This window comes from Channa argus, chromosome 1 (assembly GCF_033026475.1).
Source record: "Channa argus isolate prfri chromosome 1, Channa argus male v1.0, whole genome shotgun sequence".
In the NCBI taxonomy this organism is placed as follows: Eukaryota; Metazoa; Chordata; class Actinopteri; order Anabantiformes; family Channidae; genus Channa; species Channa argus.
The window spans coordinates 39,863,924-39,891,237 of NC_090197.1; the positions used below are offsets into that span (position 1 = coordinate 39,863,924).

Below are 27,314 nucleotides of genomic sequence, written 5' to 3' on the forward strand. Positions count from 1 at the left end.
TGTCATATGATTTCCACACTTTATTCACCATCACTGATGGCTCTATTTCCATCCCACTGGAATGTCCCTGACTGTAAGAGAAGTAAATCTGCCAACCAGCGGCGAGGATCAGGTCTGTGATTGGTTATAGATGGGGCCTCTGTTACACACACCCTGTTTGCCCAGATCATCTCCATGCATGGCCAGACTTGATGACTCACTTCCCCTTGGCTCTTCGATAAAATTCCTCCCAGTTTTGCAGAGAAGAGTCTCATAAGGACAAGCGGGAGAAAAGTAAAGGCCGTCTCTGTCATGCCTTATCAACACGCTCGTGTGAAGCCATTCTTCTTCATTATACTCTGAATTTCAGACATACCTCTATACCACACCTGACGGACAGAACCAGCCCATATGACAGACAGCATAAACTGGATAGGATAACATCACAGGATACAAATCTATAAAAGTAACACTGTGGACACTTCTCCTGAAAACATACTTTCTTAAACCTAAACTGCAAATCAATAAAAGGGCACTAATTAAGATAGCAATTGACACAGAACCAGGTTTTGAACTATCCAAAAATGAAATGTCTTTATACTTCATACAAACTCATCATTTCCATTGAAATATACAGGATGTCTCAAAGCTACCAGTAACTGTGTTTTCTTTTTCTGAAGAAAGACACACATGCTCTAGGCATGCAGCCAGGGCTCCAAATATTTAAACTTGAAGAAAACTTTCCCAAAGACCAAATATCTACAGGGCAGGATTTCAGGTTGGGTTTCTTTACTTGAAGTTTTAACAGTAAACTATCAGGAAGAAAGCAGAGCAGCATTACATTGTGTGTGATAGAGAGGGTCATTAAAGAAAGATTAAAGCAAAAGAAAAGAAAAATGCAAGCAGACTCACAAGTACAGACCTGAATAACATTGACAAACATGTAATCATTGCAATGAAAAGTTCCTTTCATAACTGATAAATATTTTTGATAAATTTTACTATTTAACTGTTTAGTCCATCAAACATAATAAAATATAGAAAACTAGTTTTCATAATATCCTTCACCATCTTGGTTTGGTTGTTGAAGAATTCAAAACTGAAAAATGTACAATGTACAACCACAAAAAAAACACTGTATTTTATGAAACTAGAACCAGAGACCTTTAAGCACATTTGCCTGAAAGTTTTAGCTATAAAATAATTATCAAAATAGTTTGCTGCTGGTTTTGCCACCCATCTACTTCTACTGATTTTTTATATCTTATATGTATTTTGATTTTCCTATACATGTATAGACACAATTATCACTGTGAATATGTCATTATTTACTGGAAATATAGGTAAAGCATATTATCACAGTGTTTGATTGACTGTTTTACTTAGAGAAAAAACTGTTTTACTATACCTGAAAGTTGCCCACCATGATGAGTCCAGCTGCACAGATCCAGCCTGTGGAGAGACTCGCCGTGTTCAGAACACAGTTCTGGTGCTTCTCAATGACGTGGGCATAGCGTAGCAGCACAATCACCATAACTTAAGAAAGCAGAGAAAAGGGGTAAGTTACATATGGTTGTGATGTTCAGCAGATGACTATATTAAAAATTGAACAGTGGAATTCTCTAAGAAAAGAAGAAAATCTGGCCTTAGGCTTATTCTGGAAAGTTTCATGAACACTGGTTATTTAACAGTGTCTGGCTTTAATGTAAACACTCACACACCTCATTTAGCCAAGAGACACAACTCCCTGGAAGGGGTTTGAGAATTACAGGAAGCTGAATTTCTTTAACTAACAAGTAGGAATATGAGAGGCAGGAAATAGCGGGAAAGTGAGAACGATACATGGGTGAGGGGTTGGTGTAAGACTTACAAAAGATTTAAAAGGTGAAGGGAAATGAAGTACAGTATATGGGACAGATGACTGCTGATGTGCTAATGGGCTGTGACTGGGGGCATTGTTGGTGCACTGGGGAGCTGACGCCTGCTTGATTTCTCTATGTTAGTTCCTCACGGCTGCTGCTTGACAACGGCTGACTGGGCTTGATAAACGCAGGGTGAGTGGAAAAGAGGCTCAGAGAATATTAGAGGGGACAAGGAGCCCCACATGTCTTGACCCTAAGCCTATACAGAGCCCAAAGCCTAAACTGTATCGTCTGTCACGATATCTTTGTAAGGGACCATTTAGGAAGATCTATGCTGTTAAAAATTAAATAGAATAAAAATCAGTCACAGAAAGAAATTAAAAAATTAATGCAAGGCTTTGAGTCCATACACTGTGAGGCATCTGGCTCTAAGCCAGTGTCTCTGTGACCAAACACACTTTACAACCTGACTACAACAAGATAGGACAAATCACCACAGCACCAGAGTCAAAAGCTGCCATATTGAAAATATCACCAGGAATTCCCTGTGGGATCACTTGTTTCCATTTGTGGCATTAATGGGGCATCGCACATGTCTCCAAACAGAAAACTGTGGTGGATGTCAAAGCTTGAACCTTTTAAGTGTTTCAGTCCGACTGTTTCAGTCGGAAATTGTTCGGTAACAAATCAAGTTGTAGCTCAGGTGATAAAACAGTTGTAAGTGGTTTGACTCCCTGCTCCTCCTAGCTGTATGTTAGTGACAGATGCTCTTGTTTGATACTGAATCAAACATCTGTCATTGGAAAGTTTTTTCAAATGTAGAAGTGCCAGCATACAGACTGAGGACTTGTGTGGTGGACTTTACAGTCACAAAGTGAGATATAAAATGTTAAAAATAAAAATTATTTAGGGTTAATACTTTCTTCTCTGATAGTAGCAGCAGCATTGTAACACTATATTACTGTTATACTGTAAACCTATAACTATAGTTATGAAATATTTACTGTTTATCTTAATGCTCCATTTCGTTCAAGTAAACACAACAACTATGCAATTCCCACATGTCAATAAATCACTGAGCATGGTTTAAAATATAAATACCATTTATTTGTTTATTATTTAACAGGAAGAATACAGATAAACATATTTATATGCAGATAGGCAATGGTATGGAGGTACTGTGTGGTATGCGGTACATATACCTACACCTAATGGATATAATTATATATTGTTATCAAAGTTTATAAAAATGTTATTTTGGGGGGGGGGTTATATCCTTAAACCCTACCCAGTGTGTGAGCTTTTGCCTTTTGTGAGCAGTTGTTCCCTCAGCATTAAAATCATCTTGGCAAAGTGGTTTAAGTTACAATCATGGAAAAATAAATAGTGTCTCCAGGCTTGGAAGAAATCTGGTTTCTTTTTTTTCCTTGCTCCTTTTTTCATATAAAAAAGGGGGGACTTACTGTAATTCTGAGGGGACAAGAAACCCTATTGCAATTAATTTCATTAGATTAAGGCATCACTGTCTCGCTGCTGTAGACTGCCTGTCTGCAAATCTCTCCTGCAATACTAAAAAAAAAAAAGATTTTTTTATATAACAATGAGCATGTTTTAACATGGCATTTACCTAAAACAAAACTAAAGCTAGGCCTGAAGGTCCTTCTTTGTGCACTGTAAAAACACATTTCTGTGCTCACAGGCTCATATAAAACTAGGGCCACAAGTCTGTAAGTGAGCAGCATGCTGTAGATGACCTCCAGATCGTCAACCAGAAGGCCAGGACAAGCTTTTGTCCGATAGCTCAACAACAGGAATAAGTTTTTGTAAACACACAATGGTAGTGTCCATAACAGTCCCCTAGCTTTGGTCACCTTCCTCACAGCTGTCCTCTTAGAATCTCACTTCTTTGCTCTGAACTCAGGAAGCTCAGGAAAGGAAGCGGAGGGCTGGTGAAAACATGACACACACTGTTGTATATACACAAATGTTGCTCATGGAACATGGACATGGAAGTCACATTGCAATAACTTGGACATTCTTTAATGTGTGTAACAACACGCATTACTAACACAACCTTGTTTATGCAGTCACATGCAAGTAGATATGGATGGACACTACTACGGTTCTCTTTGAAATAAATCTCACTGTCCCCACAGGGGGATAAGTTTCAGCCCAAAAGCACAGTTGCAGTCTCTCCCACTGGATAAATATACGCATTTAAGAGAAGAACAATTCTAAGGAAATTTACAGCTGACAGAGTCCATGTTGTCCCAGAGTGAATTCCTAAGCCAAGTAGCAGGCACTAACTACAAAGAAAGACATAAATCAACAGGTTAAGAAGCTGAGAGTTGATTCTTTACAAGAGCCAGTTGTACAACTACATGCCACATCAACTTAACCTACGTTTTTAGGTTACCATAAAAAATAATTCTTTAAAAAGGCATCAGCATATGCTATATTCAAAATAATTGGATGGTAAAGAAAAATGGCAGACAAACAAGACGGCTGCAAATGCATCCTATCTGACCTGAAGACTGAAAAACTAAAACAACCTGCAGTGATGGTCACACCTCCGTTCAACCAGGAGTACATGTAGCATGAATCAAATCAAAATACTGTAGCTATTTGCTTTCCCTTATACTGTGGAAACAACAACCACCATTTATGAAATAACCCCATAAACCAAAAAAAAAAATGGCTGATACAACTGTGATTTTATCATCAACATACAAGTCAAGGATATGCCACTATAGTATGCTTATGTTTGCAGGAGAAAAACAGTTAAGATTTCTTATGTAAACATTAAGACACGTGGAGTGAGTGCCATTACGTTGACAAAGCCCTGCAGTTTCTCACAGTTAGCTTACTGTCAGCCCTAAATATGTTGTTAACCTCTGAATGCAGCAGAGTTGGTTGTCACATGCCATTGTGTTGTTTGTAGTCTGGAGAAGATTAAAACTAACTTCTGTTCAATATTGTTGTCCAAACCTTATCAGACGTGTTCTCATGGCACTGCAACATTAACCATAGAATTGTGTTTATTGACCTGAGATGTCTGAGTCAATATAAAACTATTATCAGTCCTATAATACAGTTGTATTGAAAACATATAGTGTACAAAGTAATGAGCCAGGATTTATCCGCAGGTAAAAATGCTTTAGCTGAAGATTATTACATCAAAATTGCCTCATACATAACTTGTCATCATGACTGAGAAATGTAGTCAACAATCTGCAATATTGTGTTGATCAGGTTAGGCTTTAAATGCTAAGAGCCCAAACATTTGTGTGGCTGCTTAACTTTTTTGTCTACATGTCTGTATAGATGTACTGTGCTTCAGGGGTCACAGCTGACTAACAGAGCTGGTCAAACATGTTGGAGATCCTGCCCGAGCAGATTCACAATGAGGTGCAACAGTCTGGTCACTACCAGGTTCTCTCTACCTTGCCTACACCACCAGGTACAGCGTACTGTGTGTAGTTTTATCCTATATGGAGTCCTACTCTGGTCACAAGCAAAAAGCATGGCTGAAATTTGGATCTCAATGATCCAAATTTTAGCTGAGAGTCAGCCAATCAAGCAGACTGCCCTTAAATGGCTTCTGCAGGCATGGAGAATGCTTATGTAAAGACAAACAAGGCAAGGCCACCATTTCTGCTTTATACGCATGCAGACACACAGAACTTGTCTAAGCCACAGCTGGAAAACATTAACTAGGTCGGGTAGTCAGGCCACCAGTTTACACAGGAACAGCATGTGTAGACTCTCAGAGACCTACAGACCAGTTTTCCTTTGTATCACACTAGTTTTTCTAAAGGCAACAGAAATAATAACTCTAAAGCATGACATGAGCAAAAGAGTTAAACAAAACAACTACATTTGGTGCACACCATAAAGTAAAATGATCTGCAAGGGAGCAAAGGTTTGGAGCTGCAACACTGTCTTTGTAGGAGCCAGGGTGGCTGTATGTGGTGGAGGATGCGTGACAAACATCAGCATAATCTCCAGCTTTTGCGAAAGCTCATTAGTCACATTCAAACCAAGTTGATTCAGATGAAGCATGAAGATGTAAACTTTTAGCAAACTAGCCAAAGTTTAGGAGTGGGTAATTTGTTTGATCTATGACGCTCCTTAAGCTTATAGCCTTATGAGTAGGACACATTTTTGGGTACCTTATATTATAATTTTAAAGTGGAATGGCTTTTCGACCAGACATTGAACGCATGATAAATATTTTAGACTAGACATGTGCAAATGATGTTTGCAAGTATTTTGGTAGATGTGGCTTAATAATTTTGCTTCATATCAGGACAGTGTTTATGGGGTTAGCAAGAGTAATTCAAAAATAAGTCGAAAAGTAAAGTTAACAGCCTAAAAGTAACTTGTAACATATGACTTTTAATGAATAGTCATTAGTAATATGTAATTTACTTTTATCTGGTAAAATCTGGTAGTAAAAGATTACTTTGGACAAGAAAGTACTCCATTATGGGCAGCCCCTCATCATATAAATAAAAACATACACATACAAGGGCTGTCCTATAGTACATGTAAAGACCACAGCTCTAGTTTGTATCTAGGCATAAATCTTATGTGTTGTGCATTATTGTTTATTTTAAAAGGATCATTGCATCAGTTTTCTATCACCAATTACTGATCGTTTGATAGTTATTGTTTAGCTGAAGGAGAAGTCAAAGGGGATACCAAAAATTGTGATAATGTATGATGTATGTACATGATGCCTTACCCATGAATGAGCCAGTGCTGCAGATAAGGCTGAAGAAGCAGCTTTCCGGGGGATGAGTGCCACATTTACTGGAAGAGTACACAGAAATAAATAAAACAAATACAGTGAACCGACCTGCATACACTATACATATAGCAACAGGACCACAAATTCCACTCCCACATTGTGCACAACTGAAATATGCATATTTTTACCAATGCACTGCTACTCATGCAAAAAAAAAAAAAAAAAAAAAAAAAAAAAAAAAATTGGCACGTGTCCTCACATCCCATCATGGAGCCTTTGACTTTTCACCTACTAGGAATGGGAATAGTTTGTAGGAGGAGACAGCAGGAGACAGACAGACTGCAGCTGCCTACAAATCTTTCTCAGCTGACTGCAGTCTCTCGCACACGCACACGCACACGCACACACACACACACACGCGCGCACAAATTGTACAATACAGAAATTATAACACCTAACAATCAAATTAATTAGTTTTTAAAGGCTGTTTGTTATTATTTGATGGACGTTTCTGTCCATTTTGTCACATTTTAAACATCGTTTGGACTTTGTCAAAGGATACATTAGCACATAGTTTTACCCATGGATTACTTAATACTTAGTGCATTTTTACAAGCAGTCTTCTTTCCTTTTTCCCCCCCATTTCTTTTTGGCATTTTATTACATTTTCTGAATTCTTTATACAAACCACAGTGTTTACATTCTACAAATGGCTTTTGATGTGGGACAAAAAGCATAACAAAAAACCGGAGTGTCTTAATTTCCTCCCAAATGTAAGCTGACTCCTCTGTGTGTGTGTTTTCATGTTTAAGACCAAACCCATGCTTTACCTCTAAACTGCCACGATGGCAGGCAGGATATTTCAGCCCCAAGTTATTTTCAGACACTAACACACACTCTCAAACATACACACACTCAGAGCTGTCTCCTTGAAGCCCACTCGTTTTTAATCACCAATGTGCCGACAGGCGTCATGTAAAACAATGGGACCTTGTTCCTGTTTTTACTCAGCAGAATAGAAACAAAGAGACAGTAGAGAGGTAAGGTTGAGTTCAGAGGGGGAGACTCACTGACCTGATGAGAGGTACATTGTCTAGGGTGCAGCATAAAGTTGGCCCTGTCTGCAAGTGCAGGTCCTCTTTACATGACTGGTTGTACAACCTGGGGCACCATGCACAGACACACACACACACACACACACACACACACACACACACACAGACACAGTAGTGATTCTTAGATTGTTGAAATATCAACTGGATCATCACAAAATTACATATTTTTAGAACATTTGGAATAAATATCTTTGATAATGTTTTGTTTGAGTAGCATGATATAGGGTCACAATCATGCTTTCATTTGTTTAGGATACTGAGTGGCAGGAAAACAATGTCTCATCAAATACTAGCTTTGCTGATAGAGATTAACCTCAGACAGATCCAGGGTGCATAGGAGCACTTAGTGTTTCAGTGACTGACCGTGCATGAATGGAGAACAATGTTAAGTCCCATCTTACAGTTTATTCTTTTTATTTATGTGAGCCTGAGTTAAGTGGATTAGATAATAGATAACAGGATTAGATAATAACCCCATGAGCTACAGTAAATGTACTAACATGGATTATTGCACGCCTTAGACTTAAAGACAAAACTTTGTGGGACGATGCTGACAATCACAAATTACCAGAATGCAAGGTATAATTTCATAGAGTGTGTAACAATCAATACCGGTATTATGAAGCAAAACACAGAAACATACCAGTTATCCACAGGGCAGACATGCTGGTTGTAGAGGGCCATGGCATACCTAAAAAAGAGGAAATACAATTTTTAAAAAAAACAAGGATTGCAACTGATGAATTGAATGACCTGTCATATAATTCCAGCACATATTTTTGACAAAGACTATTATCCATAGTGACTAACCTGGAATAAGAACGGGCCTATTAATATTCTCAGAGCAGATCACCCAGTCTAACATTAGGATTTAGATTGGGGGCATTTGCTAAAAGTATTATTTTTTTCTTTTATACTTTATTAACATGGATTTTGTTTTTTTAGTTTTTGTTTTTATTTGTAGTAAACTTACTGATTTAATTTGGGCTATAATCCAAAATGTGGTATGTAACTTTAATTCACATATTGTGCATCAGTCTTTGGTAAATGGTAAATGCTCTGCACTTATATTGCGCTTTTCTACCTATTGGCACTCAAAGTGCTTTGTTCACCCTCATTCACACTCACAACACTCACCAGGAGCAACTCAGTTGGGGTTCAGTGACTTGCTCAAGGACACTTGAGCAAGTTTTCATGTGAACGGAGGAGCCGGATATCGAACCAACAAATGCGAAATTGGTGCAAAACCGCTCTACCTTCCTGCGCTACAGTAGTGTATTTATTTATTGTTCAAACTGTAATGTGTCGGTCTCTTCTCCTCACAAATTTTGCATATCTGGCCACCATGGAACATGGATGTCTCCTGTGTTGCTTCTTGTGATGTTATTTTAGAGAGACTACCTGAACTGAAGGTCTAAGGACAGAGCATGCCTTATGATGTACAGACTGTGAAGCAATTTGTGATATCGAACTAAACAAATAAAACGGACAACAGTGACCACCACAACGCTAAACTCCTGAATATCTGACCTACCGCTGAGTTGCACCTGTTTGTTCAGCCTTCAGGCCTGGACAAGCAGACATTTCTTTTTACTTTTCTTATCACTGTATCTGGAAAGATGGGTCAATTTGATGAGGTCACTAACCAGCCACATCCGGAAAAAAGTCAATGCCCAGGGGATCAAAAAGGTGACACTGCATTTTGCAAGCTAGGGGTAACTGAACTTGGCTGGGAGCACTGGAGAAAAAGGCAGCTCAGGGTGTATAATGTACTTGAATAATTTCACTTTAAAAAAAGGTGAGACTAGAGCAATAATCCAGTCAGGATATATACTGGCCAATATCAGCAGGAAACAGTGTTGACCATTACACTGACTGTCCACTAGAGAGCACTGAATAAATAAAGCATGCCCAACCTGTACTGCTGTCTGCCAATATACTGTATGTGATGAAAAATGAAGAGCCGGAAAAAAGCAGTCAATCTTAGATGTTAGCATATACTTTTTTTTTTGGTATTGCAAATATAATAATCCAAATATATAGTCACATAATTTAAACCCAATTTCCAAGTGGATGGTGAGGGTCAAAGGGAAAATCAGAAAGAAAAAGTAATAGTCACATTATTCCTTTGTTATTCTATCAAACATTCACAGATCAATACAATAAAAAATAGAAAGACAGACACACAGTGAGACTTAGACACAGAGACTATTCGTCCTTATTTGTGAATGCAGCTGTAGTTCAGGAGGAGGTTAAATACCAATTAACAATGTTTCCAGGGCCTACAGCATCACACTCACAAACCAGTCCTTCAAAGAGATACATACACCTGCTAGCCAGAAAACACTACCAACCACTGAGACACATGTGACTGATACTACCACACTCCCTTGGCAAGATGAATTGGAAGCAAAATGTGTTTTATGCATGAAAGTAACAAGAGTATCATCAATACCATGTCTGTCCAAACTCCAGGGTTTCAAGGTTCAAATTGTTGTGCAAGGTCTTTAAATGAATTTATTATTTCATCATTGTGTGTACTTACTGGCAATAGCTGCTACTGTATAGGTGGGTGCAAAAGTTTGTTTTACACTTTTTGACATTTCAAAAGTGCAAAGAATTTGAATGCTCCATTAGCTAATACCAATGCTTCTTATTGACTAATTAATAATAATAATAATAATAATAGTAATTCAGTTCAGAAATAATCAGCTAACAATCCTGCAACATCACTTAATTATTTTAGGCCAATTAGGACTCCATTACTTTTGCAGCTAGATTTTCTATGTGAATGGTAAATCCACATCTGGTATTGTCTGACTGCTGCAGAGGGTGGTAACACTTGCTTGGCTGTTTATTGGTTGGTATTTGTCTATGTGAAATGCCATGTGAAAGTCATATTAGCCAGACGGCAGACATGTTATCTAAAGAACAGCAAGGAAACCCACTTGAGGGGAATATAAACCTCAGGTAGAGGGCTGCCAGAGGTCGAGTCTACTAAGTCCAATGCAATGACTTCTTGATAAATCCAAAAGAAGCTTCTAATAAATGTATAGGATTAACAATGGACATCATTAGTAAGAATATATGAAAAGAAACTAGTTATACAGAAACTATAGCCATGTTGAGACGCATTTTCTATTTGTATATCTGGCGAGCTTCCAAAGCTAAAATAGTAGCAGTGCAGCTCTGGGACATTTCTAAATAAAGGGGTGTTTTTAGCTGTGTATGGAACTACAGTAGTGTATTCTGTGCTCCGAGGAGGCAAAGTAATTATGGGTTTGTTTACATAATTAGACCTCTCTCAAAGCTCTGCAGTGGTTGTAAACTGTAATTGCATTGCTGTGAGCAACATATAGGTGGAACAGACTGTTTTTATTTAGGATGGAACAAGGAACATTTAGGAAAGTATTTCATGGAAAAAAAAAAAGTTGTAATAGACAGTGAAAAATCCCAAAAGCTGTGCAAATATAACCACGTAGAACCACAGGAAAGGGTGTGATGCATGAAATGCAAATGACTTTGGCAGCATATGCTAGACCCCTGTTGCTTCTCTGGTTTGTTCCTGTAGAGCCTAATACTATATTTTTAAACTCAAAATGTACACTGAATGTGTATTTACAAAGATTTCCATGCTAAACTGATAAAATGAACTTGCTATGAGTATAATGAGGCTATACTGTTCTTTTAAACACACTGCTTAGCTCATAAAAAGGTCAGCAAGAGGATCTCAGCCAAAACTTTTGGGTGGGCACAAGCCTGAGCTACCTCTGGCTCCACACACAGACCAAACTTACTTCAGCTATGTCTCACAGACGCTGAAGGAAAGCTCAGTTTACGCTCCCTTCTCCAGTATTTACTCTACTCTCACTCAATCGCCCACAGAGAAAAAGGGAGCTGTGCAACATGTCACATCCTTTGACGTTCCACAAGTTTGGGAAATGACCCTTGACTGCTCTTAGAAACAAGGCGCCCTTGTCAAAGGAACAGGAAGGAATCAAGTTTAAAGAGACTGACAGCAGCATTTGCCATACTAACACCCGTTAGCTTTGTACCTCAGAAATAAATGCTGAAAAAGAAACAAATGCGCAAAGGTGATTTTCACCAGCATGGTCTGTGGTATCAATAACTGTTTCCTTTCCGCACACCCCTGTACACCTGATTCCACACTCCTGTTTGCACTGTGAGGCAGCCACATTCAAAAACACAAACAACTGTGCAAGATGACAGCTTTGGCATTTTATTAGACTGTTACTCTCCTCGCAACTCATTATATATGTAGCACATAGCCTAGATACAACAATTTGTAAATGGGACATCTGTTTCTCTCCCCCTTGGGCTTTGAATTCCTCCGTTTGAAGTAATAACAGCACAGACGAGAGAAGTGTCAGCCCAAACATAACCAGTACAGCTGCTCAAATGCTGCACTGCAGATGATTAGAAAAGACAAAACATGCATGTCACAATTATAAGAGAGATAATGCCCTGTCCTTCCTGGAGAGAGTTCATTCACATGCAATTGCCATGGCTCCCAGGAATTCAGGGTAAATATGCAGCGTTGCTCCCCTGGAAGCAAGAGACACTGAGGAATCAAAAGGTTTTTTGCTTCAATATAAACAAGGCTTCAATGTACAACAATTTGTTAGTATATGTCCTGAGTATCACTACGTGTATTGTATGTGAAAGATACTTTACAAAACACTTTTTTTATTATGATGATGTGTCAGTTTTTGATAAGTACACTGCAGTAATTGAAAAGAAAGAAAAATAAAGAAAATGCAAAGCAGAGAAAACCCCACTCCATTGTTTTGTCACTGTATTCAATCTAAAAATGGCTAAGACTGTACTCAATAGTTACACGTGCAGAAAAAGTGTGTGAAACCAATTTCCATGGTTCTCTTATGCAGTGATATAGAGAGCTATAGTGGGTCAAAATGTTTTAATACACACATTAATGTGTTGTGATGTTAATTTTGGGAATTATATATATTTACTGTTTAGCTCTTGAATTACTTCAATTATTATGTTCTATGATACTTGGCCATATACAATATTGAACTTTTACAATTAGATAAAAAAGAGATGTAACACTTACACAACCCATATCCCAGTGATGGTCAGAACTGGGAGGCTAACAGGCAGTATCATCCAAATAGACATCTTCCAGCACCTTGAACAGACCCTCTCTTCTTTTTCCTCTTCGGCCGGCCGAGCGATACCTGCTCAAGTAGTACTAACATTTAACTGAGTGTGCCTGACATCTGCATGGAGTCATGTTCTTGAAGACAGAGGCTTCGTGGACGGGACACTGGCAGGACAGATGTGTCCTGCAAGCTGGGGAATGGTGAGAGAAGCACATTGCATGGTTCATTCACCTATACTCAAAGTAACCAGCACAACAGCAAACTGATTTGCTTGGCTGTACAGCTTAAAGCACCTTCAATTCACACACTTCTTGCACTATCTACTCACTTCACTTACTGCATGTCAGTGTCAGTACTTTTCCAGTCTGTTTGTTTTGTCCGACCAATAGTCTACAATACAAAAATGTTGAGTAAGCTATATCCCTCAAAAACAAAAACCTGTATATGGCTAGGTATGGTTAGATACAAACTGTATTAATTGTTTAAAGTAATGACGAAGAAAGGTCTAAGAATAGAACTAAAACCTCATATTTGTCTTTTTGCTAGATGACTAAATCCATTATTCGATCATCAGTATAGTTGTAAATTAACTTGTGATGATGATCGACTAATGATTAATCACTTGCAGCATTATGTAACGTTCACCGAAATTTGAGCACAGCTGACTAGTATACAGAGGGGTTACATTACAAAGCACCTGTGATACAATTCAATGTAACATCGCCTCTGTACAGGCTGTTTGTTTTCCCTTTTTCTTTTTTTCCACTTTTTTTTTTTTTTTTTTTTTTTTGTGAGAGGCCTTACCTGTAAGATCACAGTTTCCATTAACTGTCTTGTTTCCTCAAAGCTAACTTGGTTACAGCCCTTCTCAAATACCACAAGCTGGACTCAGAAAGATGATAATACAGGGCAAATATGAGACATCTCACCTTCAGCGTCTGTGTCGGTCTCCAAGTTTGGCTGTTTTTGTAGGGCTCTGAGCACGCAGACCTGTCCCGCAGCTGTCCCGCAGACCTGTCCCGCACACCTCGAGCAGCCCCAAACTATTCCACCGTGGAGGGCTCGGCTGCTTTTTTCTGTCTTCCTTCTTTTCCGACAAACTCTTGTCCCGTTAATGTTTTGCTATCTGAATCGGAGGACGGAGAAGCTGCTCGCGCTCACACGTAGACGATTTCTTTGCGTCAAGCCGCCACGAGACACTCCACAGAATCCAGCTGTTTGACTCCGCCCCCCGTAAACCTGTAGTAACAGGGTGCGTTACTTTAGATCTAGAATCGTACCGAATGGCCGGAGGCGGGTGGGAAAATACGTGGTCTCAACCCCAACGTTCAGAGCTCCGCGTTCACGCCCCTATCGTTTAACTGGTAAAGAACACTAGTTCACCCTTTGGTGATTAACAAATTCAGGTGCGACTGGGCACAGAACATAGATGAAGACAGGTAAACAAAGTTTTTTTAAAAAGGAAAAACTTACAAATACGTAAAATAAAAATACTAACAGCATTACAAACTACACAACAAAACCAAATTTGACTTATATTTTTGTTTGCCTTGTACCTCACGTGTCACTTTGGAGAAAAGCGTATGCTAAATGACTAAATGTAAAATGTAAATGTCCAGCAATAATTTCACTACAGTCCCAGAGGCAGCAAATATAAATATACCACTACATTAAAGTGCTGTGAGACCCTGTCATTATGCATTTTTTTGTAATTGTTTATGTTTATTTTAAAACGTACACAATAACAAAGCAAAAAAGAACTATAACATATGAGCTTAATACAGCATATATACGCTTACAAAAATAGAAACATATCAAATACTCAGTTAAAGGTCCGTGCCAGGGAATTGTTGTACTTTTTGCTTAAGAGAATTTTTCAGCATAACATTAATTATTAAAATTGGGGAAAGTCAATATTCTTTAGCCTTTTAAGCGTGTTTTAGTGACACTGTGTAAACGTTTGTATCTAATGGGGTTTCTAGTGTGCTTACACAAATTACGTGTATTTATTTATTGTGTGCGACTGTGAATGTGTGTGATTAATTCAGTCAAAGAGGATCGTTTTTGTTCTCCCACTATAAAATCCACCAACTTACCCAACAAACAGTGAGATCAGAAACTCTCCTTATAAAGAAAGCAAAACTAAACGCGTGTGTGCCCACCCCCTGATTTTCACTATGTGTGTGTTTTGGTGACCGAGAATTTTCAGTCTTTCAACAAAACGTATTTCTGCTGCCCCCTGGAGTTCATTTGTTTATTCATATCTCTATTTATTCCATTAACAGGGGCCAGTGATAGAGCATTGAGATAGGATGCCCGAAGTTTGAATCCCACCCCACAAGGTGTAACCCCGCCCAGCCACTCAGGACCACCCCTGTGCGGGCCCCGAGCCGGGATAAAATGGGAGGATTGCGGCAAGAAAGGCATCCGGCGTAAAAAAAAAAAGAAAAAGAAAAAAAAAGAAAAGAAAAAGAAACTCGTGCCAAATCAACATGCGGAACACGTTCTGCTGTGGCGACCTCTGTAGGGACAAACATAAAGCCGTTGATCTTTTGATCTATTGATTGTTTTCACCCAGATAGTGGAGTGGTATTTCTACAATAACTGAACTAATGGATGTTATTGCCAAGATATTACATAGCAAGATATCAGTATGAAAACCAACAACTCAAGCTCCAGTAATGTTGAGCCATTGTCCACAATTAACAGCTGTCTGGTGCTAATGCAAATTTTAAATGCCAGATTAATCAGCAACAATGTGGGGGTTTCAGATGCTTTAATTTCACAGACATCTATACCTTCAAAAGTGGAAACAGTTGCTCACTATCAAAACAGAAATTCCGTGAAGCAATATTATTAGAAGATCACAGCCATGTGTCATGGTATTCAAGAATGTATAAAAGACTATTTACAGAGATAAAACATTCTGAAACACAAGCCATCTTAGATATTGCATAATAGTCTTTATTCCTACTTAAAAGTACCATTATTTTATTTTTTGTTTCTTCCGTTTCAGATTAGATTGTCCAAAAAATGAACAATCAACTGGACTGAAGACTTTATTTATGAGCAAACAAGGAATAATTAGAAAAAGGACAGACAAACAGAACTTAACTTAGCATTCTGTTTAAAATTTCTGCTCTAAACATTGTCTCCTCCCTTACAGTCTTATAGTAGTACTAAAGCCCCACACACTGAATGCAGGGTAGAGGGGCTCTGTGAATGTAGTCTGCACTCTGTGCAGAAGCTGCATGCCATCAGAGACACTGTAAAATGCAATTGTTCCTGCTGCACGATCCACATAGACGCCAATGCGAGGTGAAGCTGTAGCTGCAATCTCTTTGCTCTTATTATTGTGTACAAAAGAGTACTTGGACTCAGAGCAGTAGAGACTCCAGGACTTGTCATTCCAGCCCAGACTGCATTCATTGCCGTTTCCCTTTCGCCGGATTCCACTGTAGGTAAGAGCCACATCAATTTCTGTTCCCCTCCAGTCCACCTCCCAGTAACTACGTGTCCCAGTCACACTATCCCTACACAACACCTGAAAGAGAATCACTGATGAGAGATTGAAATTTGTTTGTGTGGTTTCTAACATTCTTATAGAAGGGTTACTGCATCTACACAACTGAACAGGGGGAGAGAGGAAAAATGAAATGTGTAAGGTTCTCTAGCAGTAAAAGCCCCTTTTACTTAAGTCTGCATTCAGGTTTCATAATGCCTCCTTTCTCAATAACTTCATCATTATAGTATCTTATTTTTCACAGCACCTGTTGCCAGTGGTCAAACCGATCTGGGTGGTCGGGGTAGTTCTTGGGCTCACTCTTCATCGTAACAGTTCGGTTACCTTCAGAGAGGTGAAGGTTGGGGTGGACACTGTTGACATCGAGAATCAACTGGCAAGCATCTAAAGAGAGCAGACAAATATCAACAATTCTATTATTGTTGTTGTCCAATAGAATGATTTTGGTGTTTTTCTATTGTATTATTAGATAATTTTTACCACCGTATGTATTTTTTGAGATTACAGAAGCCATATTTTGGGTCTTTCATTAACATTCTTAGTGACTAACTGTCATAGTTTTCACCAACATGCAGGTAACTCACCTAAAACACTTGTAACACTATGATTTTTAGGAATAACAATGTTCACTCTGTAAAGCCTCGGCAGCTTGGTGACATTCCCTCCACAAGGGTGGAGTAAAAGCAGTAACACCTGTGTTTGTTTAAGTAATTCTGAACTGTAATTTTGCTCTCTTACATTTCACCAAACCTGTTTTACAAGTAGTAGACCTTGAACAGTAGTTTCACTCGTTTCAACACATGGCCCCTTTGTTAGGCTTAAAGATACTGAAAAACCATGACTAGCAATTTTCAAGCATGAATGTACATTTAATGTCTTGGCAAGTATCCCTGTCACTTTGGTGCTAAAACTTTCAGACAACAGGCATATCTCAGTGTAAAGAATGATGACTCACATTTCAAGAAATCTTCCCTCGTCTTTGGTTCGTCTCTCATCTTTGATTCTCCCCTCAAAAGTGATTCTCTCCTTGTCTTTGTGTCACCTTCTTGCGTGATGTAGACTTCCTTAACTGTGAAGTGACAGATAAAAAAAAAAGCATGGTAGCATACTTTTTACAAAAAACCAGCAGACAGAAAAGATGGACATCAGTATCATTTTAGATAAACAAAAACGACACGTTTGTTTACCTGCTCCTGAGACTTTGCTCATTTCGGTCTTGCTGACTTCTTCTACTTGTAATTTCAATGCAGCAATGGCCCTCTTGGTAGCATCAAAGGAGTAATAGGGGGCAACACTGATGTTGTTCAGGTCTTCATATCCAGAGGGGCCTGACAAAGACTGCCAGCTCTGGTAAAAATAAAAAAGTCAAAGATACACTGTTCAAATGAGAGAGGAGACCCATAATAACAAATAATTTAAACATTTCATGACACTTTTGTTTTCTCAGAAGGTCTTTGTCATGGTCCTCTTCAAGTAGCGGCCGCACCTGTAAAAAGTGTATGTGATCATCGGTGTGTGAGAGCTTCTCCAGGTCGGTGTGTCTCTTCTTCAGCAGGGTGATCTCCTCCTCTAGACGGTTTACCAATATCTCAGCCCGTGACACAGTGGCCTTTTCGTGGGAGCGAATCATCTCCTTGACGTCATTGTACTTTCTCTCTATGGAAAGCAGAAGCTCGGTGAAGATCCTTTCGTTCTCCTCTAGGACTGATTGAGCAGAGTGCTGATCAAATATATAAGACGGAGAGGGACAAACTTTGTTAGAATTCAGATGTATTTTTCTAAAACTTTGTGGCTTGAATTTAGCACCACGTAGGTGTGACTTATGCAGGATGACTATTTAATTACTTTAACTGATTCCACAGCTTGTCGGAGATCCTGCCACTTTTTAATTCTCTGGTCAATCCTCTGCTGAGATTTGTGCAGCGTGGTGCTTAGTTGCTTCTGTCAAGGGAATTATGGTCAGGTCAGCTTCAGCCGTGGATAATAACTAACATACAACTAACAACCATTTGCTGTTTTTATGTCAGCCTTGACAAATAAATACCCTTTAAAACCTCTTTTGTCCCATTTTCCACAAAAATAGAAACTGACTCACTTGTTTCTCAGTCCTTTCAGTCCCTGCTGGGACAAGGTCATGGTGTTTGTGTTCATCCATCATGCAGAGAACACACACAGACGTCTGATCAGTACGGCAAAACGCCTCCAGAAGCTTGTCATGCTGAGCACAGATCTTCTCTCTCATCTGACCTGTGGCTTTGACCAGCTTGTGCTTCATCAAAGCAGGGTAATCATAGTGAGTCTGGACGTGAGTCTCACAGTAGGATGCCAGACACACCAAGCAGGATTTCTCAGCCTTCTGCTTCCTTGTTGTGCAGAAGTCACACAGGACCTCCCCAGACGTGGCCTGGGTCCTGGACTGGTTTGAGCGACGAGATTTGTCCAAGCTGCTGTATTTGTCTAAATCCAGATTGCTTCTTTGGGACATTTTAGCCAGGAGTTTAAAAAAAGACGTTCAGCAAATATGACAAAAGGAAAACTGACAGGTGATTGTTTTCAGCAGCAAAATCTTTTAAAAAGTATATTGAGATTAACAACTAAAAAATTGAGCTGAAAGAGGTGTCCACAGAGAAAATTAGTTCCCGAACAGCTTCAGTGAAACTGTATGACTGTTGATGTGTGTGACAGAATGCTAGCTATGTGGTCTGCCCTCACTGGAAAACCAGTATTCCTGGTTGGGTGTTTATTAGTCAATAATAGGTGTTACTATAAAGGTGCTGCCTACAAATGAGATGACTGAGAAATAGGAGCAGAAAAGTGGTAATCAAAATAAAAAGGGCCTTTATTGGTGTACAGTATAAATAAACTTCATATTGAAACATTTCATTATTGCTCTCTACTGCTGTTTTATATTTTTATTTGTAAAACAATGAATTACAATCAGAGTTTGACAATGTCCTGTCCTACCACTCTCACATAACGCCTTCAAAAATTATTAGCCTGGGCCTTTTTTTACTTTGTTTCTACACTATTAAGGAATGTCCTTTAGGATATGATAAGAGATAAGATCAAACTGTATTTATTTACTTTGCTTTGTTTGCTTCAAGATCACATTTCTTTTATGTCTATCTTTAGATGTGTGCCCATGATTTGTACAATATCTCACTTGTTGTGAAAAGGCAAAGCAGTTTCCCTGTATGAATAATAAAGTTGTTTAATACTTGAATCTTGATTTAAAGTGTTAATAGGGTATAGGTATTCAAGTACTCTGGTTATGGAAAAACAGCATCATCTAGTGGGAAGGATTTCCTACTACACAAACTATATCCTCGTCTTAGCCTCTGTCTTAGCCTCACTTACAGCATATGTTATACTGTGTATATTATATTATATTCAAGACTGTGTACTGCCTTGTTATCCACAGTATTGTTAGGGCAACATCTGCCAATAAGACCATTGAATTTGCACTTTAATTGACTGCCTTATTTTGTCTGTGTTTATAAGTTGATTAATACAACATCCATATATCCATTATCTGTAGCTGCTTATCCTGTGTAGGGATAAGCAGTTGATAACGATAGCTATCAGATAAATGCAAGTAAATTCAGTGGTACTTGTAGTCAATTACTGTACTTAAGTACAGTTTATTTACTTCAATGTTTCTTTTTTGTGCTGCCAGAGGCAAGTACTGTGCTTTTTACTACACTACATTTAATCAATAATTAAAATTATTATAGCAACTTTACAGATGAATAATATCCCAGTTAAGTTACCTGAAAATTGTGATGTTTTATTATAAGCTACCCAGAAGTATGTAAAGTAATTGAAATTAGTTTCACTTTTACTAGATGCTACATTTAGGTGATAGCCTTGCATATTCCATAATTTGTCGTTCACCATGTTAAAAAGTTTTAGAAGGCGATTTTTGTATATTTTGATACTTATACGTTTGTGCTTTTACTTAAGTAAAACTCTGAATGGACCTTGGTATTGCCACTTTTACCAAGTTAAATGTAAACCACAATGTTTCCATACTGTGGCGGGCTAGGAATATTTCAAAAAATTTAATGAGAACACTCAAGAAAGCTATTTCCATCACTTAGTAGTATTAGTTTGGTGTATATATATGAGTCAAAAAGAAATACAATAAGTTTCAGATATCATAAAGATCAGTTTTAGAGTTTGTGGTCTCCTGTCTACCACTACTGACTCCTTGGCTGTAGGGGGCGGTAGTTTTATACTTGCAGTGTTGTAATGACAATGATTTCTTTCGCTAAAGTGCGTCGGTTGTCCAACGTTGGCGCCAGATGAGCAGTGGCGCCAGCCACACACATAGGCAGAGAGAGAGAAAGAGAGAAGGAGAGGAAGACAGCAGTTTGACGAGGCTCACAACTCACAGCTTGCAAAGCTCTTCTCAATCCACATACTTTCAAACATATATACGATTCTCACTTGCTCTCTTCGTCAATCAAAATATAAAAGGACTAAAAGGTGGGTGTATGCATGCAGGAATGTGTACCTTTGCCATAAAATGCGATCCTTACTTCTGGTTATTTCATCGTTTAAATCCAACTTAGTCTGTCAATAATAACAGTGTAGAGGCAGAGAGGCCACTCGGTTGTAAGGAGCGCAATCTTGGTATTAATTTATTGAGGCAGTGAACGTATGGGCTGTGTAGTGCCTTGGCGTTGTGATAGCGAAGATTGTGATGGAAAAATACAGGCCCTGACTCGCACTGGTAGTAACATTAAGTACTGATGTAAAAGCAGACCGCGACATTCTGGCATAAGAAACTATTGCTGCTTTGAAACCAATCTCACGTTAAGACACGTTCGTTGTAGACTCGTCCCATCCACATTTATTCACTCTACGTCCAGTTAATTTTTGCATGCGAAACTATACTTAACACGGTAGGATGGGCGGTTTAGCGAAAAGCTTCCGCTCCAATGTTTTCTACAGGCTAATGTTAGTCCGAAGAAGAGGCTGTAGCCAAGCTTGCAGACTGGATTAGCTGGCTTGTTAGCTTGGCATCATGGCTATGTAGCCAGCCGCTAATATTGTCTCGGCTGGGTAGTTGCTAACATAAGCAAGGCCGCCATTGAGGTCGTATGTGCGGTTTGTCGGGTGCTGCCGCATCAACGGAGGGCTTTAGGTTTGTAGCCAGGACTCGTTGAGTTAGCTCAAACAGCACCTGAACCACTTGTGTGATGGCTTTCTTCTTGGTTTATGTATTGTTAAACCGCATCTACTGTGTTATGTGTCGTACATTGTTTCATATGTAGGTAAAAGACGTTCTTTCCCGGGCTTTTCGCACACCATTCATCGCCCGCACGGTTAGCCATCTTTGTTTCAGCTAGCCATCTCCTGGTTGGAATTAGTGTGGCTCGTAGCTTGCTAACATATTTACCATTAGCCGACAACGTCGGTTTCTGTGATACGCCATGCTAATCGAGGCTTTAAGCTTGTCTCTGTGTTGTTTTTTGGATATTTTGCTGCTCTTATTGTGACGGTTGTATTATTCAAAATTCGCTTAAGAAGCAGCTCTAATTGAACATGTTTTGTAGGGCGGAAGCTAGCGCAGCTAAGTTAGCTGGCGGCAGCCATTTTAGGCGAGCATGTAATCTTGGCTAGCTGGAAGTGCTGGTGTGGCACAACAAGATGGCCTGTTAATACTCGCAGGAGGAAAATTTCCGCGTCGGTCGTTGTCATAATTACGAATTAAGTATTACATTAATCGAATGTAAGTATTTTGTTCTCTAGTTAAGTCTGACTACAGTTACTCTCATTGCGTTTGCCATTAAGCTAGTTAGCTGGCTAAATTGTGAACACATTAGCAGCTAACAATGCTGTTTTGTCGTTAACCAGTCCTTCCTCGTCCATAGCCAGCTAACTAGCGGCTATGAAGGCTATTTGTAGCTGTTATTGAAGGCTAGCAACCGACAGTCCAATGTTTAGTAACGAGAAGTTATTTGTATACATGCGTCAACACCGCTGAAGTTGTATTAAATAGCCCACGGTAAACTGCGCAAACAGGCAGGCTTGGTTGGCAAGTCGAGGCTTGGTTGGCGCACTAAATGGGAATTAGGAGCTTGATTGTGATATGGTCCAGTTTGATTTTATCACTTATGTTAGCTAGTGAAGTGAAGCTCGTCTTGAGTGCTAGCTAACAAATTCATCACTTAGCACGCTAAGTACTAAAGCAAACCTGTTGGCGATGATGCCAAGTCTGTAGTTACTGTAATAGGTTGATTACGCCAGTCCCCCACTTTTATTTGGTGGGAGGACTTAATGTGAGCGTATGTATTATTCTCTCTAACGAAATAATAATAATGGTTAATAATAGTTTTCAAGGAATACCATGTTCTATTGTAATCGAACATGGAGCAGTGCAATAACAGCCGGACGAAATAGTTGTTTCTTTCTATCAAGATCTTCCAAATGCACCACCACCTCCTCTTTGCTGTTGTGCCACTTTATTTTTAGTTAGACGAGCAATATTATCTCTTATTAGCTGTTAGAAAAGTATCTAATTAGATGAGTCAGTTTCAAAGTTTCATATTTGTTTGCATAAATGTACACGTCAGTAATTATTTAATTCAGTAATAAATGTTTTTATTTATTCTGTACTGAAAATTAACTCTCCTGTGATGTCAGTTAGAATTAAAGATCAAATTTAAAATGAAGTCATATTTGTGCCTTAACGTCAGCATCACATCTTTCACATACGCTGTATATTGAGCTGTTTAAAGCTTTTGTGTACCAACACTTGATTTATTTTGAGCTTTTGTAATGTAAAGGGGATACAGTTGTAAATAAATTAAAATTGTACTTCTTACATAATTATGTTGCTCACTTCTGTGCATGGTACAAGGTTTTTTGGGTTAATATTTACGTGGGCCTGCTTAAGGCAAGTTGGGAGTATTATGGCTTAATATGTTTATCTGTCAGGTTGTATTAAATGAGAAAGTACAGTTTATTAAATTGCCCCACCCTTTCTGTTGCCACATTAATTTTCTCCATGTAAAAATTCCAACTGTGTGATAACCCACTACTCAAAACTATAGAAAGACAAGTGGAACAGCGTTTCAGCAGCAGATTTTCAGGAAATAATTTGAAAATGGAAAACTTGCTGTAAAAGACTGGCCTTAAGCTTCCACATCAAGATCTGTAAAGCTGTAATATATTAAAGACAAAGGTCAAGGCCTGCTAAATTTTGTTTCCTTCTGTGTTATTAGTCAAATAAACCAAAATATGGTCAAATCATCGTTATTGTTTATTTTTCTGTGTTTCAGGTCTGCTTACTGACAAGAGCGCGAGCATTTCATTAAACAAAACAAAGCGATATCCCCCCGATTCTTCCTTAAGTAAAAGACCGGCAGGAAAACGGAGGTCGTGGGGCTGGAGTGTGTTCTCATGGCCGAGTCAGAGACTGAATGTGACACACCCGGCCTTGACACGCTTGGGTCGGAGTGTGTCATAGCCCACAGCCATGTCGACCTTCATTATGGAGCAGAAACAGAGATAATGACTGAAGAAAAGCGTGGATTGGAGTTGGAGATCCATGGCACAGACTTAAAGATCCAGGGACTGGGGACAGAGCTTGGAGCTGTAGCCTGTGTGGATGCAATTGTAGCTGAGACAGACCATGATTACATTAAAGTGGAACATGGTGAGATGCACTGTTTCACGGGAGCAGAAATCAAGACGACAGGAAGTGAGGCTCTGTTGGGAGAGGTGCTGCTTAAGACAGAGAGTGAGCATGTGGTCAAAGTGGAGTCTGACCATGGAGGGGAGTTGACAGTGGAGTCTGAGAATGGTGTAATCATACATGAAGCCCATGGTCTGCAGTGCAACGAGTGCGGTGAGATTTTTGGCAGCATAGCTGATCTTCACCAACACTTTGAGATTCATAAGGACCTCAACCCTTACATCTGTGTCCACTGTGGTGAAAGCTTTGCTGTAGAGGCAAGCCTCAAGCAGCACATGAAGATTCACATGAAAGAAAAGCCTTATGTTCCCCCTGGAGTTGAGATCATGGGCAAAGATGTCATTGATGCCTTCAGCCTCAAGTCTCATCAGATGATTCATTTGCCAGACAAGCCTCACAGATGCTCCGAGTGTGGTAAGAGCTTTGCAGCTGCCATCACCCTAAGAGAACATATGAAGATGCATTCAGAGGACAAGCCCTACAAGTGCACCCAGTGTCGGAAGAGTTTTGTTCGGAGAAGACATCTGAAAAAGCACCAAGAGGTCCATGCACGTGAAAAGCCTTATACCTGCGCCCAGTGTGGCAAAGGCTTTGCTACATCCTCCAACCTGAAGCAGCACCAGAAGAGCCATGCAGCAGTTGTGCTTGGAGACAAACCGCATCGTTGCGCGCAGTGTGGAAAGTGTTTTGCAGCTGCGGCTACTTTGAGAGAGCACCAGAGGATCCATTCAGGAGAGAAACCGTACAAATGCAACATGTGCAGGAAGAGTTTTGTCCGCAAACGCCATTTGAAGAAGCACCAGCAAGTCCATGCTGGAGGGAAGCCCTATACTTGCAGACATTGCAACAAGGGCTTCAATCACTCTTCGTCTCTCTCTCGCCACCACAAGACCCACCTGCAGAACCCAGTGTTTTCTCCACCTCAACCTGGAAAACCTATGTCGTATGGCAGTCCCCCAAAGCAGAGGGTGCACCAGCAGGGAGACAAGCCCTACATGTGCCACCACTGTGACAAGGGCTTCAATCATTCCTCTTCCCTGTCCCGGCACCAAAGAGTCCATTCAGAGGGAAAGAGTTACACCTGCGCTCACTGTGGCAAAAGATTCAATCACTCTTCCTCACTTGCTAGGCATCAGCGGGTTCACTTGGAGAACAAGCAGCAGCAGCAGCAACCACCACAGCCACAACCACAACAGTACAACACCATCACCACAGGGAAGGGATTCCCTAACAATGCTTTCCCAAAACAGCGCCTCTTGGCCGTTGAAAAACCGTACAGGTGTTCTCAGTGTGGAAAAGGCTTTAACCATTCATCTTCCCTTTCAAGGCATCATAGGATCCACGTAGATCAGTGAGCACCCCTTTCCACCCTCAAATGCTGTCCTATGTAAGCGCACACACCTTTGCTTCCCCTTGTTTCTGTTCTGAAATGGTCCCATCATTGAGAAAACACCACACCGCAGGAAACATCAGGCCAAATTCTATAGACAGTCAGGTCAGCACATTGGTATACTGAAGTGGAGCAGTTGGGCATAAATGGACAATAACTACGCAAGTCTTCGAAAGGAAAATGGCTTGGCCTGAAGGACTGTGTAACTTATAATTCAGAGCTAAACCCAGGACTTTATGCTCAGTTTGATGAGGGTGTAATAATAGTGAACGAGCCTCTATTCTTGTTTGTAATTGTGCTTCACTTGCTCCAAGACCTCTTTTGAACACTTTTAAAGAAGAAGAAAAAAACATTGACACGATAAAATTATCTGGGGGGAAAGTGCTTCATCCTCTGGCTAATCTTTTGATAGAAACATTCAGTTTATGTACCTTCAGCACATGGGCTTTTCAGCAGCAACTTTATTCAAGGCTACCAACACAATTGCTGAAAAAGAGCGTTTGTCTTGATTTAAATTTCTTTAAATTTTCACTCCCATAACCCATGTGGGGGAAAAAACAAAACAATAGAAATCCAGTGTAAATACGTATCAGTTTTCTTTTTTATGTAAATGTTTAGGTGACTAGTGTGCTGTTCCAAAAGATTACATTTTGATAGTAAGACCCACTTGGTTTCCACATTTTTCCACACTTTATTTTTTTTTGGGGGGGGGGGGTTCCTTTTATGACTTTAATTTGTTTTAAGTGTTGGAGATAAACGTGTTGCAGTTCTTCTCCTGCAGCTTGTTCTTGAATTTTGGCTCCATCAGACATGAGCCATATTGTATATTTATGAGGATGTTTTCTTGTATGTCTGCAATGGGTTCACAGTGCTACATAGACTGTACAGAGAGCAATACTGGCTGAAATCCTGATTCTATTTTGACATGCAATTTAGCCACAAGAAAGTGCATAGTAGAAAATAAAAACCTATTGGGTAGCATATTACATCATGATCTGTGTCCTTCTTTACTGTGCAGTTTTCTCTGTACCACAGCACCAGATGTACATCATATGTCACACTTTGTTTATTGCTTTGCAGGCTAATTACCTGTGTATAGAATATAGGTAACACATGTTGATCTTCAAACTTACCAGTTTGATCTTAAAAATGGTTGTGTATACTAAAATGCTACATGAGTAAATCTCACTTTTACAAGATTTTTCCAAATTCCAATGGATTGCGCTCTATTTGCTGTTGTGTAAAATATCTTTTATAAACTGATGTATTTTTTTTAGATATGGATTGGGCTATATGAAAGGGAATGAGAGAGACAGGTTTTGTGAGTGAACCTTATGGTGAGCAATATTTTCTTTTTTGGGGTAATAATTGTGCTTCAAACTGTAGCATAGGTTTCTTCCTTGTGTTAGATAGGTGCCTTATTGCATGCTATGTAGAAATGTATGCTCAGCTGTTATTTGAGGAAAAAGGTTAGGGTTTTCAGGAGACTTTTGTTCTTACTCATACTAACTTACCCTGCATTTTAATTTGGTTTCACTGATACCTATTGCTTCTTTTTTCTTTATTTTTTTGCTTTCATGTATATTACTATGTGTTTATACTGTTACGACCATATTGTCTTTATTTTTTTCCCCCCACTTCATTTTTGTCAATGGCCTCATTGTAGAGAGAAAATGTAAATGATCCATATAGGCTTCTCTTAAGGGCAAGTCCTGTAACACCTCTTCCCAGTATCTGAGTGGCACATATATGGATAAATAAAGGTTGTTGACTCTTGTGTTGGTTGGTTAATGGAGTGTGGTTATGAAATGGGAGAATCCTTCCAGCCAAATAAAAAAAGATT

At 39.3% G+C, this 27,314-nt stretch overlaps 3 protein-coding genes across 8 annotated transcripts in view; 1 reads left to right on the plus strand and 2 right to left on the minus strand.

The window, feature by feature from the left end:
* zgc:154058 (Transmembrane protein 150A-like) overlaps positions 1 to 14,173 on the minus strand; it is a 20,376-nt gene extending 6,203 nt beyond the window's left edge. The window contains exons 1-7 of one of the 4 annotated variants that reach the window (XM_067519719.1): positions 13,783 to 14,162; positions 13,191 to 13,243; positions 12,805 to 13,043; positions 8,353 to 8,400; positions 7,669 to 7,755; positions 6,589 to 6,656; positions 1,388 to 1,515 (exon numbers count right to left, since the gene is read on the minus strand). In XM_067519719.1, coding sequence (XP_067375820.1) covers positions 1,388 to 1,515; positions 6,589 to 6,656; positions 7,669 to 7,755; positions 8,353 to 8,400; positions 12,805 to 12,869 — 396 coding nt within the window. In that variant the 5' untranslated portion in view covers positions 12,870 to 13,043; positions 13,191 to 13,243; positions 13,783 to 14,162. Of the gene's footprint in view, positions 1 to 1,387; positions 1,516 to 6,588; positions 6,657 to 7,668; positions 7,756 to 8,352; positions 8,401 to 12,804; positions 13,044 to 13,181; positions 13,244 to 13,782 lie in introns of all 4 variants that reach the window. The other 3 variants (XM_067519718.1, XM_067519717.1, XM_067519720.1) reach the window with 3 other exon arrangements.
* A 1,439-nt stretch (positions 14,174 to 15,612) lies between these two features.
* ftr14l (finTRIM family, member 14-like) lies at positions 15,613 to 19,058 on the minus strand. Its single transcript, XM_067519704.1, has 7 exons — positions 18,472 to 19,058; positions 18,222 to 18,317; positions 17,863 to 18,096; positions 17,564 to 17,723; positions 17,332 to 17,445; positions 16,624 to 16,760; positions 15,613 to 16,397 (listed from the first exon to the last, which is right to left on the minus strand). Exons 1-7 carry the CDS (start codon positions 18,859 to 18,861, stop codon positions 16,014 to 16,016), a joined length of 1,515 nt encoding a protein of 504 aa, XP_067375805.1. The 5' UTR covers positions 18,862 to 19,058; the 3' UTR covers positions 15,613 to 16,013.
* A 1,610-nt stretch (positions 19,059 to 20,668) lies between these two features.
* On the plus strand, positions 20,669 to 27,248 carry si:ch211-198a12.6 (uncharacterized protein LOC563253 homolog). 3 transcript variants are annotated; one of them, XM_067519700.1, is made up of 2 exons: positions 20,669 to 20,864; positions 23,666 to 27,248. In XM_067519700.1, exon 2 carries the CDS (start codon positions 23,787 to 23,789, stop codon positions 25,434 to 25,436), a length of 1,650 nt encoding a protein of 549 aa, XP_067375801.1. In that variant the 5' UTR covers positions 20,669 to 20,864; positions 23,666 to 23,786; the 3' UTR covers positions 25,437 to 27,248. The 3 variants fall into 3 exon arrangements, with proteins under 3 accessions (XP_067375801.1, XP_067375804.1, XP_067375802.1); XM_067519703.1 differs by lacking the exon at positions 20,669 to 20,864 and adding an exon at positions 21,339 to 21,525; XM_067519701.1 differs by lacking the exon at positions 20,669 to 20,864 and adding an exon at positions 21,891 to 22,113.
* Positions 27,249 to 27,314: the final 66 nt, after the last annotated feature.